The sequence below is a fragment of the Suncus etruscus genome, chromosome 8, assembly GCF_024139225.1.
Source record: "Suncus etruscus isolate mSunEtr1 chromosome 8, mSunEtr1.pri.cur, whole genome shotgun sequence".
Taxonomy (NCBI): domain Eukaryota; kingdom Metazoa; phylum Chordata; class Mammalia; order Eulipotyphla; family Soricidae; genus Suncus; species Suncus etruscus.
Genome location: NC_064855.1, coordinates 115,266,559 through 115,279,797, shown reverse-complemented (window position 1 = coordinate 115,279,797; position 13,239 = coordinate 115,266,559). Strand labels below are relative to the sequence as shown.

Here is a 13,239-nt window from a genome sequence, read left to right as displayed (position 1 = left end):
ACCCCAAAGTAAAACACATTAAAAACTTTATTGTGAGTCTCACGCTGTCCACCCCTGCCTCTGTACCACACGCTCCTGCTCGCCTGTGGAAGCCCAATGCTCCATAAGCCTCCCCGGCTCTTCCAGCCTGGCCTCTGCTCGCCTCACCCGGGGGACCTGAGGTGGGAGCCTGTTTCAGAGGGGCCACGGGGGGGGGGGGCTCCAAATCCCAACGTGGGGAGGCATCTGTGAGCCCCCATGAGGTGCCCCCAGCCCCGAACCTCAACTCAGAATCTGTTTAGGATCAGTATTTGCGGATGGAAGTAGAGTGAAGGGCTGGCCTGAGGCTGGACTCCAGCCTGGGTCTCAGAGGAGCCCCCGGGTCCTGTCCACAGCGGGTGGCAGGGACCACAGAGCCTGGGCTGCCTGAACTCGGGATGGTCAGCGGGGTCTGAAAGCAAATCTGAGGAAGAAAAGGAAAAGAACCAGCCAAGAAAAATGTCCTGAAGGAAAGACGGCGCCACCAGAATTTCTGCAAGGTGGGCACGCACCGGAAAAAGGGCCACCTTCCCCAGCCAAGTCTGACAAATGTCCGTCACCACGTCCAGGGAGGTGTTGGGCGTGTCTCCAGTGGCAGAAAGCGCCCGAGGAAAACAACGAAGCTAGAAAAACATGCTAAGGCGACAGCGAGCTCGTTCCCCTCCCCGAGTACTCCAGGGACCCTGCGGGCCTTGGAGATATTGTGGGCCGGGCCGGGCCAGGCCAGGTTGGTCAGTGCTGCAGCAAGAAGTTGGTAGCCACGTTCAGGTCATTGTTGGACGCTCGCAGAGCTTCCAGAGCGTCCCCCCGGGAGAACCCCATCTCCATCAGCCGGGCAACCTGTGAGAGAAGCAGAGAGAGGACCCTGTGAGGCTGGTGCCAGGGTGTGTATGTGGGAGCAACCCATCCCTGTCACAATGCTGGGGTGGCTTGATTTTAGTGGGGTTGGCAGGAGGGTGCATGAGGCCAGGCGGGTGGTCTCTGTACCCCCTTTTTCAGGGAGGGGAAGCAGGCCAGTGCGTACCCTGCCCCCCAAATCAAGCAAGTATTCTTGGGAATTGGCGTTTGCCCCAGCAAATCTGGGCTCTCAGACTCCATGGATAGGCCCTGTAGGGGGGGGGTGCCTAGACGCATGGCTAGTGAGCCACTTGGTTACCCCGGGCCACAGTCAGGGGGATTCAGGATCTAGAACCTCTCAGGGCCTTTCACCCATGCCACTCTCTGCTCATGCGTACATAGGCAGGCAATCACACAGAACCACACATGTAGGTACTTACATGGACTCAAACACACATGTATCACACAGACCCACACATGGACACTCACATGGACTCAAACGTGCTCACAAGGACCCACACTTATGTAGTCACATGAGCCCACTCACCCAGAGTCACACACATGCACTTACATGAACTCACATACACACAACTCATAGGCACACGCATGTAAATTCATACACATGGACTCTCAGGCACGCGAAACACATGGACTCACAGCGAGCACTCACGTACCATTCCTGCACATCACCAGGCAAGGATCTCCATTTGAACATGCACATTTGTGCACATGTAGTGGCTTGCACATGTATGCGTGTGTGTGCAGATGAGGGGCTGCCCAGGATGTCTGGGCGGTGACTGTCCTTTCTGCCCTGAGACGTGCATCCAGCCAATCCCAGAGCATCACGAGGCCCGGGTTGCCAACCTGTGCTGGGGACACCCATGAAGGGGACAGCCCTGGTGCGGACACACATGTGTAGTGACCGCGGTGGAAGTCACGGTGTTCTGTGATGTCAGCGAGTGACGGATAGCGGAAGCCAGAAATCATAACAATCTGAAGTCCACTTATCACCAACCATCTACGTCTTTCAAGCCCACACGATTGCAGATTGCATTGATCAGTTCAGTTCTTGGAATTCACACTTTCCCTTGCTTGCCGAGAGAGAGAGAGACAGAGAGACAGAGAAGAGACACAGAGAGATCTAGGTCTCATGGACCCTAGATATTTCACTACTCCCTCCCTGGGACCCAATGAGGTTCAGCACCCAGAGGTTAGATGAAAGATGCCCCTCGCCAGCAGCAGGGCCATCTGTCTCCTGGTTCTGTGTATGCAAGGCTCCTTCCTGTCTCTTCTCTATCCCTGTCTTTGCCCAACCAGCACATTTTGGGAGCGCTCTCTGCAGTGTGGCCATGGGGAGTCATGTTCACAGGCTGCTCTGGGTTCGTTTTCAGGTCTCCCGAGGGGTGCTCAGGTCGTAGGTAAACTTCCTGAACCGTAGGGAGACCATCACACAGGGTGGGGCTGAAGGACCCCAAGGCTGGGCACGTAGAGGTCCCCTGGGGTCCAGACTCAGTGGCCCCTGGTCACAGCAGGAGGGGAACCACTCATCCTGTGAGGTTTTCAAATACCCATTGGCCCGTGGATGCAGCAGGATAGAACCTCCATTCCATGAGATCCAGTTGCTTTTTAGAGGGAGATGTTTCCCATGTGCGTCTCCTTCAAAGCCTTTGTGGCTTTTCCTTCTCTTCTCCGCAGCCTGAAGGGTGTCACAACAAATGGTTTTGGGGTTCTTCCTTCCTCAATTCTAAAGCGTGCAGAGGGAGGGACCCTCTGGCTGCCAGCTGTGGGGACCACTTCCGGGGTGCACTCACTCCCTTCGGGAGGGCGCAGCAGGAAGTGTCCCAGATGTGAGTCCCTGTGGGTGTGGGGTGGGGTGCATGTCCTGCTGGGAAGTCAGGGTACAGTGGGGCAGGGCCCACAGCTGGGGCCAAGCAAGCTGAGCTGTTTGTGCCCCTCCTGCCCAGATCCCCTCTGTAGCGCTGGACCAGTCCCTCTGTGGACCTCTTTGGGGGGTACCAGGCAACATCAGGCACCCCCTCCTGGGCTTGCTGACTCAAGCCAGACTGGGGGGAGCTGGAGGTTGCGGTTTCACGGGTGATCTCTGGCCCTGAGCACTGGGTGGATGCGTGTCCTTGACCCAGCACTGCCAGGATGCCCGTGATGGTGCCAGTGGGCAGTACTGTCACTGGGCAGGGGTGCACTTGAGCTGCCTCCAGTAGGGGGCGCTGCTAGGTGAGGGACAAGCGAGGAGCAGATTTGGAGATGTAGGGGTATGTGGGGGTGGGGACCCAAAAGGTTTGAGAGACAGGGGAGGCAAGAAGGAGGACAGGGCCAGAGGGAGGGAGGGCCTAGAACAGATCTTAGAGGCTCCTGGGGTCCACTCCTGTCTTGGGGGAATCCTCAGCCTTCCCATTTCACTCATGTCCCAAAGAGGAGAGCCTGAGGGGTCCCTCTCCACTCAGCTGCCTGGAGTGGATGACAGGCAGCAGACAAGCCGGCGGGCTGCCAGTCCCTTCCTCAGTGTCCATGTCAGGCCTTGCTCAAGGTTTATGCTTCAAAACTCACCCAGTGCCTACCTGATTCATCTAAATCCATTATTATTATTATTATTTTGGTTTTTTGGTCACACCCCGCGGTGCTCAGAAGTCGCTCCTGGCAGGCTCGGGAGACAATATGGGATGCCGGGATTCGAACCGGGGTCCATCCTGTGTTGGCTATGTGCAAGCCAAACACCTTACCGCTGTGCTATCTATTGCTCCAGCCCCTAAATCCATTATTATTATTATTATTTATTTATTTATTTATTTTTGGTTTTTGGGCCACACCCGGCGGTGTTCAGGGGTTACTCCTGGCTATCTGGTCAGAAATAGCTCCTGGCAGGCACGGGAGACCATATGGGACACTGGGATTCGAACCAACTACCTTAGGTACTGTATCGGTTGCTTGCAAGGCAAACGCCGCTGTGCTATTTCTCCGGGCCCTATATTATTAATTTTTTTTGGCCACACCTGGCTGTGCTCAGGGAACTGCATGGGATGCCAGAAGTGGAACCCAGGTGGGCCAACTGCAAGGCACACGCCCTCCCTGACCCTCCCCGATGTTCTTGTTCCGGTCCCTATTTGTAAGTAGACACCCAGCTATTAACCCAAAACAAGGGCGTTCCCCCATCTTCCTCTTTCCCTTCAACCTCTTCCTTTGCTATGTAAAAGCCCACCTGGATAGTTACTTTTGTCTCTTTCTCAACAACCTTCTCCTTCCTGGTGAATTGAGACTGGTTTGTTTGTTTATTTATTTATTTTATCTTTTTATTTCACACCTGGTGATGCTCAGGGGTTACTCCTGGCTATGTGCTCAGAAATCACTTCTGGCTCAGGGGACCATATGGGATGTTGGGGATCAAACCCAGGTCCGTCCTGGGTCAGCCGTGTGCAAGGCAAATGCCCTACTACTGCATCACTGTCCGACCCCTGGGACTGACTTAATAAAGAGTTAGTTTTGGTTGGCGTGCTCAGAGATGCCACAAATCGAAAAGCAGATTGACTCCAAGACTCTCTCCTGACTGGCTTGATTTATTAATTCTTCGCCGTTATTTTGCTCCTTCAGACCAGTTCACCTTGGGGGTAGAGGTACGGTGCCTGGGGTGGTCTCAAAACTTGTGGGATTTATTTTACACCTATTCTTTCTTATTTTTTGTTTTGGTTCACATCCACAGTGATCCAAAGTTCAGGGCTTCCTCCTCTTCTGCACTTAGGGATCACTCCTGCTGGTGCTGGGAGGAGCCTAGAGGTCCCCGGGGATGGGACTCAGTTGGTCGATGGCAAAGCAGGCAAGTGCCCATCTGGCTCTATCACTGCCCCAACCCCGTGACATTTGGAACTGGCATCAACAACGTGTCAACCGTACAGATGTGGTCCTGGGAGGATCAAGGGAGATGATTCATTAGAAAAAAAAAACCCAAACCAAATCAAGCTCCCTCCAAGACCCCCCATCACACTTAACTCTCCTTTTCGCACCTCCTGACACTTGTTTTCTGAACTGCCAGAGGAAGAAGGCGCCCACCCACCTCCCAACACCTCCAACGGCCCTGGCACCTGATGTGGCTGGAGTCACTGTCCCCCACAGCAGAGCCTGCCCTGTGCATCACAATCTTCTCTGCTGGGGTGCCCTTAGCAGTGAACTAAGGGACCCTTTATCATTTTACACCAGGGTGAATGAAGCTTTTCTGGGCATTCTCCAAGGGTGGGCATAAGTTCAGGCTCAGAACCCAACTCAGCCCTGAAGAGTTGCTGGAAAGATCTGTTTCTGCTAAGGAGAGAGGGAGAGAGAGAGAAAGAAAGAGAAAGAGAAAGAGAGAAAGGGGAGAGAGAGGTTGTGAGGGGAGAGAGAAAGTGGGACAGTGTTCTGGTTCTAGAAGGCAAGTACAGGCCTGGAAGTCCCTGAACACTGCAGCGTGTACCCCGCCCTCCTCAGACCCTTGCACTGGATAACCAGCTCGGCTGGTCAAACCCTTTTGGGAGCCCTTTTTTGTCCTCAGGTCCCCTGAGCTCTATTTGGGAGGTTTCTTCCTCCCACCTCCAAGAATATCTTTTTGTTTTGTTTTGTTTTGGGGCCACACCCGGCAGTTCTCAGGGGTTACTCCTGGCTCTGTGCTCAGAAACAGCTGCTGGCAGGATCATGAGACCATATAGGATGTCGGGGATCGAACCTGGGTGTGTCCTGGGTCAACATGTACAAAGCAAATGCCCTACCACTGTGCTATTGCTCCGGCCCAAGAATATCTTTTATAGATAAAAATGTTTGAATCACTTGAAAAAATATTAAGGTTATAGAAGACCTCCATGAACTTGACTGAGGTGGGAAGGCCCTTGGGTTTGAGGGAGCCTTGGAGGAGGGAAGCGGACCCTGGTGAGGGAGTCGGGGCTGGAACCTAGTCAGGAAGAACTACACAATTCATGGTGACCATATTAAATAAAAAGGAGAGAGAAAGGGCCGGCGAGGTGGTAGTAGAGGTAAGGTGCCTGCCTTGCAAGCGCTAGTCAAGGAAGGACTGCAGTTTGATCCCCCAGCGTCCCATTTGGTCCCCCCAAGCCAGGGGCAATTTCTGAGCGCTTAGCCAGGAGTAACCCCTGAGCATCAAATAAATGGGTGTGGCCCGAAAAACCAAAAAAAAAAAAAAAAAAAAAAGGAGAAAAGGACTGAGAACCTGAGACGCCTATGTTAGAACCCCCTTTCTTGCCCACACATGTCTGTTCTCCTTTGCCTATGAATCCACACAAACACAGGTCACTGACAGGTATGCATCTACATGCACAGCCAACACACACGCAGACCATACATAGCACGCATGTACACGGATTCTAGGCATATGCATTCTGTGTGCATTACACCAAGGCAGTGGTGCTACATAAGTGTGCTCATGTATTTTACATGGATCACACACCTGTACAAAGCTTCTATACTGCACACATACATCCTGTACAGATGCTTGCATACAAGCAGACACACCGACGTGATTCCTACTGTATTTGCCAGCGTATAAGACGACTCCCTAATTTTACAGTTAAAACCTAAGTTTAGGCCTATATTCACTGTATAAGACAGAACGTTCCTGTGCTGCAACTGTATGTACCACAGTGAGCCAATCCCAACAAGCAAAGGTCCAAAGGTTATACTGTCATAAATTTCCTCTCTGGCTCTGGCCCATTTGAGCAGGCTTTGACAGTGTAGATTCGGGTCCAGAACATTGTCTCATTTGCATGCATCAAAAGCCTGCTTGGATTGGCCGAGTCAGAGAGGCAGTCCGAGCAGCCTTGCAGTGATTGGTGCAGGATCGAGTTGGAAAATTCGTTTTGTGGCAATATCCAGATGATTTTTGTTTATTTTAGCGGCATAGCGAGACGTTTTTCGGGATATACTTGGCGTATAAGACAACTCCTGATTTTCGGTTGACTTTTTTTTGTTTCAAAAGTCGTCTTATGGGCCCGGAGAGATAGCACAGCGGCGTTTGCCTTGCAAGCAGCCGATCCAGGACCAAAGGTGGTTGGTTCGAATCCCGGTGTCCCATATGGTCCCCCGTGCCTACCAGGAGCTATTTCTGAGCAGACAGCCAGGAGTAACCCCAAGCAATGCCGGGTGTGGCCCAAAAACCAAAAAAAAACCCCCCAAAAACCCAAAAAACGAAAGTCGTCTTATACGCCAGCAAATATGGTATGTAATCCACGTCCATGTACACACAGGCAAGGGCCATACGTGCTAAGTCCTACAGACACAAGTCTGTGCACTGTGTGCTCATGCGCTGAGTTTATGTCGGACTCTCAGCTTCTTCCTTGCTCAGTGCCTCTTGGGACAGACCTTCTTTTCTTCTCCCTGTTTCCACCTACCACACATGGCTGAAGCTCAGACCATGATGTGAGAGAGCTGAAGAGTCGGTGATTTTGTGCAGTTTGGTTGTGCTTTAGACTGAGGACATATTGTGTTCACCCTTCCCACAGTTACTATCCACTTAAAAATACATGGAGGCCATTCATCCCTGTTGGAGAGTCTCAGTGGTGCCCCAGAGGTTACTCCTGGCTGTCTGCTCAGAAATAGCTCCTGGCAGGCACGGGGGACCATATGGGACACTGGGATTCGAACCAACCACCTTTGGTCCTGGATCGGCTGCTTGCAAGGCAAACGCTGTGTGCTATCTCTCCAGGTCCTGCTTCACTTTTCAAAAGAACAAACAGGAACTTGAGCCCAATGTAACACCACTTGAAAGGTGACTGACTGGACAGGCACCTCCACCCCCAGCTTCCTGCCTCCTATTCTTCACCCCCAGCATGGAACCAACTTGGGCCCTTTCATCTCCACTGGAATGGGTGCTGAAGGCTACTTTTGGAGCTCTTCAGACTGGCAGAAGAAATGCTTTTCCTTGGCTATTTTTTGCAAATGCACCCTGGGAGGTAACATGGGACATCCCATCACTCCATCTTCATCTGTGTTTCGTTTTTAAGTGACATTCAGAGGTGTTCAGTATTTACTCCTGGCTCTGCATGTAAGCATCACTCCTGGCGATGCTTGGGGGATCCTATGGGATGCCAGGGATTGAACCCAGGTCAGCTGCATGCTGGGCAAGCGGCCTCCCTAATGTGTTATCACTCTGGTCCTCCATCTCCATTTTTCTTTTTCTTGTTTTTGGTTTTTGGGCCATACCTGACAGCACTCAGAAGTCGCTCCTGGCGGGCTTGGGGGACCATGTGGAATGATGCTGGGGATCGAACCTGGGTGGGCTGCATGCAAGGCAAATGCTCTACTGCTGTGCTATTACTCTGGCCCTCCATCTCCATTTATTTTTCTTTTTTTTTTTTTTTTTTTGGTTTTTGGGCCACACCCAGTAACGCTCAGGGGTTACTCCTGGCTATGTGCTCAGAAGTTGCTCCTGGCTTGGGGGACCATATGGGACACCGGGGGATCGAACCGCGGTCCGTCCAAGGTTAGCGCAGGCAAGGCAGGCACCTTACCTTTAGTGCCACCGCCCGGCCCCTCTTTTTTTCTTTTTATCTCTTTCTATTTGTATAGACATCTCCATTTTCAATGCACCCATTTCCTGGGCCCATCAAGGCATCCCAAATCAGAGATCAACAATCCCTGCTCATTTTCCCCACAATTCACACCTTCCTCACACACTGAAGATTCACATGCAGGCAACCCAAGAATAAGCCAACAGAGATGCTGATCTTAGCTGCTGGTGGCTGACGAGCCTCTGTGCTGTGTTGGGCTGGGGCTGAGCCTGGAGCATGGGAGGCCCTGGGCACTGGCCCTGTCCATGTTCTGCTTCTCTCTGTGCCTCCAACTCCTGATGTGGGAGTCTGCAGGGGGCAGGGGTGAGTGGGGCAGGACTGCACCCTGTTACCTGTTCTTCGGAGACCTCCAGGGGAGGGGGCGCTGGCTGTTCGGGCTGACGTCCGTCCTGAGAATGTGTGTTACGCCGCTGGCGCAGAGGTGGGAAGAGACGGTTCCAGTTGATCATTCCTCCCTGCAAAGAGACAGGGATGGGGAGGGAGGCCATAAGAAGAGGTCTTGGGGCTCTTCTGTGGTGCCAGGGTCACTTGGCAGGTGCTGGTTTCCAGGGCACCCCCTTAACTCTCAGAGAGGCGTTCTGTGCCCGGGGAAGCAGACAGTGAGAGACAGGATGGATACAGCTCAACCCCAGGGTGATTTGTGCCAGGTGGCCTCAATGATGGTGCTGGGGGAGAGCAGTTCATTGTGCTTAATAGGTCATGTTCGGTGTGAACCACTGGTGGCACATGCTGAAACATCAACCCACCAGAGTGGGCTTCAGCTGTGGCAGCTTGCCATGTGCCAGGAGGTCCAGCCACCCCCAGACAGGGGAGCAGTGGGATATTCCCTGGTGCTTCATGACCACAGCCAGATGAACTACAGGGGTGGGACTCCTGGGAACACTGTGAACCAGGGCTGAGTGGGGGGGCTCCCCTTGGAAATGGGGAGAATAGGGCCTTCGGGGTCTCGGGAAGGACAAGACGGTGTGGGACCAGCCAGCAGAGAAAGGGGAAGCAGGAACATTGTGGCCAGTGTGAACGTGTAAAGTGTAAAATCAATCCCCACATTGTGAAATCACGGCACACGTATATTTCTACCCCAGGGCAGACAGGTTTGAAAAAGCAGGGTAGCAGCGAAGAATTAATAAACCAAGCTAGGGCCCGGAGAGATAGCACAGCGGTGTTTGCCTTGCAAGCAACCGATCCAGGACCAAAGGTGGTTGGTTCGAATCCCGGTGTCCCATATGGTCCCCCGTGCCTGCCAGGAGCTATTTCTGAGCAGACAGCCAGGAGTAACCCCTGAGCACCGCCGGGTGTGGCCCCCCCAAAAAAAACCAAAAAAAAAAAAAATAAACCAAGCTAGTTTCAAGTTTATTTTTGTTAAGTTTCAATTAATTAACCAAGCTTCAATTAAGTTTTAATTAATAAACCAAGCTTGTTTGCACAGGCACATTAAAATGGAAAAATACTATACATACAAATAAGTTCTTATCTAATAGAGATTGGAACACACAAATCTTGTAGTACAATGGGACCTTACACCCTGAACACTGATATAATGACCTGGCACAGGCCTCAGAAGAACGGACATCCTACATTCACCCCTGAACCAGGAAAGCTATCTATGAAACATCCAAGGTTTTTTTATAACAACACCTGGAAGTAATCCTCTACCAGGGAAGACACTACCACTGCTCTGACATCGACCTGCTCAAAAGAGACTTCCCTTAACACTCAGAAGACTTGACAACAACAACGACCTGCTTACAGGACAGGGTTCTCTGCTTTGCCCTTAAATTGTGAGGTGAAATGAGAGGATGCTCTGCACCATCCTGAATGCAATGTAGGATATGCAGATTCCAGGATCTTAATACAGAAACATGATACCAACAACAGAGACTGTGTGAAAAATAAGTGTATTGGCACTACAGACAATGACCTGGATTGGACAACCTAGTTTTTCTGGAGCCAAGGGTTGGTCTTCTGCCAGGAAACTTCAGGGGTAGGGTCTCCTTGTATTTAGGCCAAGGCTTTTCCTTTCCATGTCCCTCATATTTTGGTGGGCCTATGCAAACAATAATTGCCACTCTAACACTGTTTTTACTGTGCTCCTTTGACTCTAATCCTTAAGAAAAACAATCCACTTAAACTTTTGAGGTTAACTTAAACTAATATGCATGTGCATGGAAGTGTAAAAAAGTACTTTGCCTTCAATGTTTAAGGAGTTACATAAGTTTTATGGCTTTAGATTGCTTTGTGTGCTGCTAAGAAATATTATGTACTACAATCTGGGGACTTGAGGGACAAAGTAATTATACATGGGTTCCGTTTTATTTTTCTTAATGTTCTTTGACTGAAAGTTCAAAGTTAAGATATTAGCAATGGGACTAACTGAGAATCCTGTTTATGGGTGATTGTCCTTCCACTGTAACTTTACCTTGTCCTCTTTCTTTGCATCTTTGTTCTCAAAATTAAAAAAAAAAAAGCTAGTCATGAGATGGAGCGATAGCACAGCAGTAGGGCATTTGCCTTTCACGCAGCCAACCCAGGACTGACAGTGGTTTGAATCCTGGCATCCCATATGGTCCCCCCCCCAAGCCAGGTGTGATTTCTGAGCACAGAGCCAGGAGTAACCTCTGAGCACTGCTGGGTGTGGCCCCAAAACAAAAACAAACAAAAATAAATCAAGCCAGTCAGGAGAGAGTCATGGAGCCAGTGGCTTTTTGTTTTTGTTTTGGATCACACCCAGCAGTGCTCAGGGGTTACTCCTGGCTCAGGGGACCATATGGGATGCTGGGATTAGAACCACCGTCCTTCTGTGTGCAAGGCTAACACCCTACCCTCATGCTATCTCTCCGGCCCCAGCCAGTGGCTTCTTGCCTCCTCATCCTGGTGTCTCCGAGTACCAAAGCCAGGCTGACTTTTCTTTACTCTCCCAGTACAAAATTCATCAGGGCAGGGGAGGGTCTAGTGATCCAGGCTGACTTTTACATATCAAAGGGATAGGTTTAAAGGAAAGGAAAGAGGAAGATGGGGGAATGCCACTGTTTTGGGTTAATAGTTGGGTATCATCTTACAGTAAAGGAGGACAGAGCAGGAATGGGACTGAGAAGGTGCACGCTCCACAGTGCACAGCTCGATGGGCTGGGCTGAGGTTGGGCCTGACCTAAGCCTGGAGCTCTGGGCTCTCCATGGAGGGGCGGGTAGTACAGTGGGTGTGGGCTGTATGCCCGAAAAGCTGAGCCCTGCTCCATGTGTTCCTGGCACTGCCATTCCAAGGCGGTGCCTTTGGTCCCTCCACGGTCAGCCCAGAGGCCACGCCTGGGGAACAGACACTCCTGGGCTGCCCAGTGATCAGCCGACCTGCCAGGGTCCGGCTGTGACAATCACGGCTGGACAGGCAGGGTACCTATCCCCTTCAGGCCACCACAGCTCCTGGCAGCTGACCTGACCAGGGTAGGGTGATGAGGAAGGGACTTGAAAGAGGAAGGAGGGCCCGGAGAGATAGCACAGCGGCATTTGCCTTGCAAGCAGCCGATCCAGGACCAAAGGTGGTTGGTTCGAATCCCGGTGTCCCATATGGTCCCCCGTGCCTGCCAGGAGCTATTTCTGAGCAGACAGCCAGGAGTAACCCCTGAGCATCGCCGGGTGTGGCCCAAAAACCAAAAAAAAAAAAAAGAAAGAGGAAGGAGCCTGGCCAGTATCTTCCTGCTGGCCCGTTGTCTTGTAGTCTTTGTCAACTCGTCCCCATTACCCCACCGTCCCCTCTGTGCCTTATCTTCGATGAGAAAAGGAAGCTTTCACCAATTTCAGCTCCTGTGATCTACTGAATGGTCTGTCAGGGGCACTGAACCTGCTCCTCACTGGGGAATGTATGTTCCACATGCGTGTGAGTGATGTGATCATGTGTGTGTGTCTGTGTATATGCTGAGTATGTGTGTCTGAGTGTGATAGGCATGGAAAAACATACAGGCCTGTGTGTGCGAGTGCAGATAGGTCTGCACAAGTGTGAAGGTGTGTGATATGTCTGGGTATGCTTCATTGCGCCTGTCTGAATGTGTGTGTTGTTGAGTGTAAAGGTGTGTGTGACTGTATGTGCATCTGTACATGAGCATGTGACATGTGGAGGTGTGAGAGTGAGTGTAAGCGTGTGTGTTTGAGTGTGTTCACGTGCTTGTAGACAACCCGATGTGGAGGTTTCGGGTGAAACCCTGGCGTGTACCCCAAAAGCAGTCCACGGGGCACAGCTCTGTGTCCAGTCGAAACCATGAAGTGCAGGGGGGTATGAGGAGTCTCTGATGAAGCACCCCCGCCCAGGAGGGCCTTGCCCAGCTCAGGGTCTAGAGCACTAACCCCGGAACCCAGCACTGTGGGAAGCGGGACGTGTGACTTGTCAGAAGGAAGGAGGAAGATGTGTTGATGCGAGACATGAGCCGTGAAAAGTGCTTCAGCAGCAGAAAGGCCAAGGAGGGGACTCTCCACAAACAGGAAGTGCTTCCTCCTGACAGGGTGGAGGTGGGTGGGCCATCCATAGACGCAGACGCCCAGATCTTGCCCAGCTCCAGGCCCCGGGGAAAGGCACAAGGCTCTGTGGTGAGGACCCTTGCAAGGCAAGTGGTGCAGGAGTTGGGGGCCAGAGAAACTGGGGAGCAGCTAAGAGCCCCAGGCTGGACCGTGAATCCACAGGGCAGCTGAGACTTAGGTCTCCTGGTGCCCCTCACCACTTCATGCCTTGCCTTGAAGGCGAGCGAGGAAGGAAGGGGTGAGCAGAGGGCAGCTCTGTGGGGGACCTGCCTACCTGAGATACTGCTCAGGTCAGTGGTGGTGAAACCCTCCCCTCAGGGAA

The 13,239-nt window shown here is 52.0% G+C and overlaps 1 protein-coding gene across 1 annotated transcript in view; it reads right to left on the bottom strand.

Annotated features, from left to right (window-relative positions):
- Positions 1-655: 655 nt before the first annotated feature.
- UBAC2 (UBA domain containing 2) overlaps positions 656-13,239 on the bottom strand; it is a 130,258-nt gene continuing 117,674 nt past the window's right edge. Inside the window, exons 8-9 of the mRNA XM_049778523.1 lie at positions 8,747-8,869; positions 656-858 (exon numbers count right to left, since the gene is read on the bottom strand). Of these exons, the coding sequence (XP_049634480.1) occupies positions 751-858; positions 8,747-8,869 (231 nt within the window). The 3' untranslated portion in view covers positions 656-750. The remainder of the gene's footprint in view (positions 859-8,746; positions 8,870-13,239) is intronic.